Source organism: Eurypyga helias, unplaced genomic scaffold (genome assembly GCF_000690775.1).
Source record: "Eurypyga helias isolate BGI_N326 unplaced genomic scaffold, ASM69077v1 scaffold47599, whole genome shotgun sequence".
Classification (NCBI taxonomy): Eukaryota; Metazoa; Chordata; class Aves; order Eurypygiformes; family Eurypygidae; genus Eurypyga; species Eurypyga helias.
Window position 1 is genome coordinate 3717 of NW_010274940.1, and position 1510 is coordinate 5226.

The window sequence follows — 1510 nt, forward strand, 5'->3', positions numbered from 1 at the left end:
GCGGGGTCAAGCCCAGCTCAGCACAGGCAGGAGCTGACTTAGGAGCTGCCGGCTGTCACGGGTGGCTTGTGAGCAGGATTGGTCCTCCTGAATGGTTCTGCCTAGTCTTCCCTTTTCAGATTCCTGCCTGTATCACCCAGGCGTCCCCATCTTCCACGATGCCCTGAAGGTGAGTGGGGCAGGACCTGGGGCTGCAGCTGCAGGGAGGGACCCTCGTGCCTGCTGGGGTTGCCCACACCTGACCAGGTTGTCATCTCCCGGTGCCTAGGGCTGGTCTTGTTGCAAGAAACGCACAACAGACTTCTCCGAGTTCCTCTCCATAAAGGTGAGTGTCCCGCCAGCCCAAATGATCCCGCTGCTCCTCTGTCCTCTCCTCCTTGCCCTTGTACCATCCCCATCCCGTGCCAAGGCTGCCCCCTTCGCCACGACAGCCGGGGATTTCCTATCTGCTTCCAAGGAGCAAGGGTGCTGCTCCCGAAGTGTGGGGCAGATGCTGCCACAGAAGGGTGCTGGAAGGGGCTGGGATCACTGTCCTGGATCCCGTGAGATAAGCCCAAGTGCCCCAAGAGCCAGCACAACTGTGAATGTCTGAGCAGTCCCAGGGCAGGGGGAGGATGCAGTCAGCTGGGGCCTGGGGATGTGGGTGAGGCACTTGCTGCCCGTCAGCTGCCAGGCTGAGGTGCAGCAGAGCTGCAACCTGTCTGCCATGGTCCCAGTGGGGCTGCCACAGCGTCTTGTCCCCGGGAATCCCTGCAGATGCAGCCCCCTGCCCTGATGCAGGGTCAGAACCCATCTCTGCGGGACACAGAGCTGGCTGAGCACGGACACTCATGGGGCTTGGGAGCAGCTGCCAGGTTAGGGAGGGCAAAGCAGGCGTCAGGCTTGCCGTCTGCTGCTCAGGGATGCACAAAGGGGTTTCACAGCAAGGAGAAGCCCCCTGAGCCTTTCAGCCAAGAGGAGACCTCAAACAAGCCGAAGGCCAAACCAGTGGAGGAGCTCATCATCCAAGGACCAAAATCAGCTGAGAAGATGAAGCGGGAAAGACCAAGGTGAGACGGGCTCAGCCAACAGCGTCACCCTGACGCGCTGCTGCTTCTGCACGTGTCCTGCCCTGCTGCTTCCTCAGGACAGGCAACGGTGCTTAAATTGCAAAAATAACCCCCTCGGCCTTTCCTGCTGCTGTTTCCCAGCTCTGATGAGCCAAGACAACTGCTGCCAATTAAAGTGTCCAGGTCTCTGGAGCAGGCACTGGAGCAACTGAACCTGTCCTCCAAGGACGAGGCACCTGGGGGCAGTTGCACAGGTAGCGATGGGCGGAAGGATGGCAGAGGGGTGGCACGTGGCAGGCTCGGCATGGCGTGTTGCATGGCAGGTTCAGCGCCGGATGGCAGGGGCTGTGTGCTCAGCCACCTGCAAACCCCCCCAAGCTGCGTCTCGGCGGCAACGGGGCGTGCGCAGGAGCTGCGCGTGCTGAGCTGGAGAGCTGGCGGTGGGGCTGTGGGGAGGGTCT

The 1510-nt window shown here is 61.5% G+C and overlaps 1 protein-coding gene across 1 annotated transcript in view; it reads left to right on the top strand.

The window, feature by feature from the left end:
- The window catches only part of LOC104515822 (cysteine and histidine-rich domain-containing protein 1-like), a gene marked incomplete at its 3' end in the record, with an annotated part of 1504 nt that extends 201 nt beyond the window's left edge, over positions 1-1303 (top strand). Inside the window, exons 2-5 of the mRNA XM_010159938.1 lie at positions 120-169; positions 269-325; positions 901-1049; positions 1191-1303. Coding sequence (XP_010158240.1) covers positions 120-169; positions 269-325; positions 901-1049; positions 1191-1303 — 369 coding nt within the window. The remainder of the gene's footprint in view (positions 1-119; positions 170-268; positions 326-900; positions 1050-1190) is intronic.
- Positions 1304-1510: the final 207 nt, after the last annotated feature.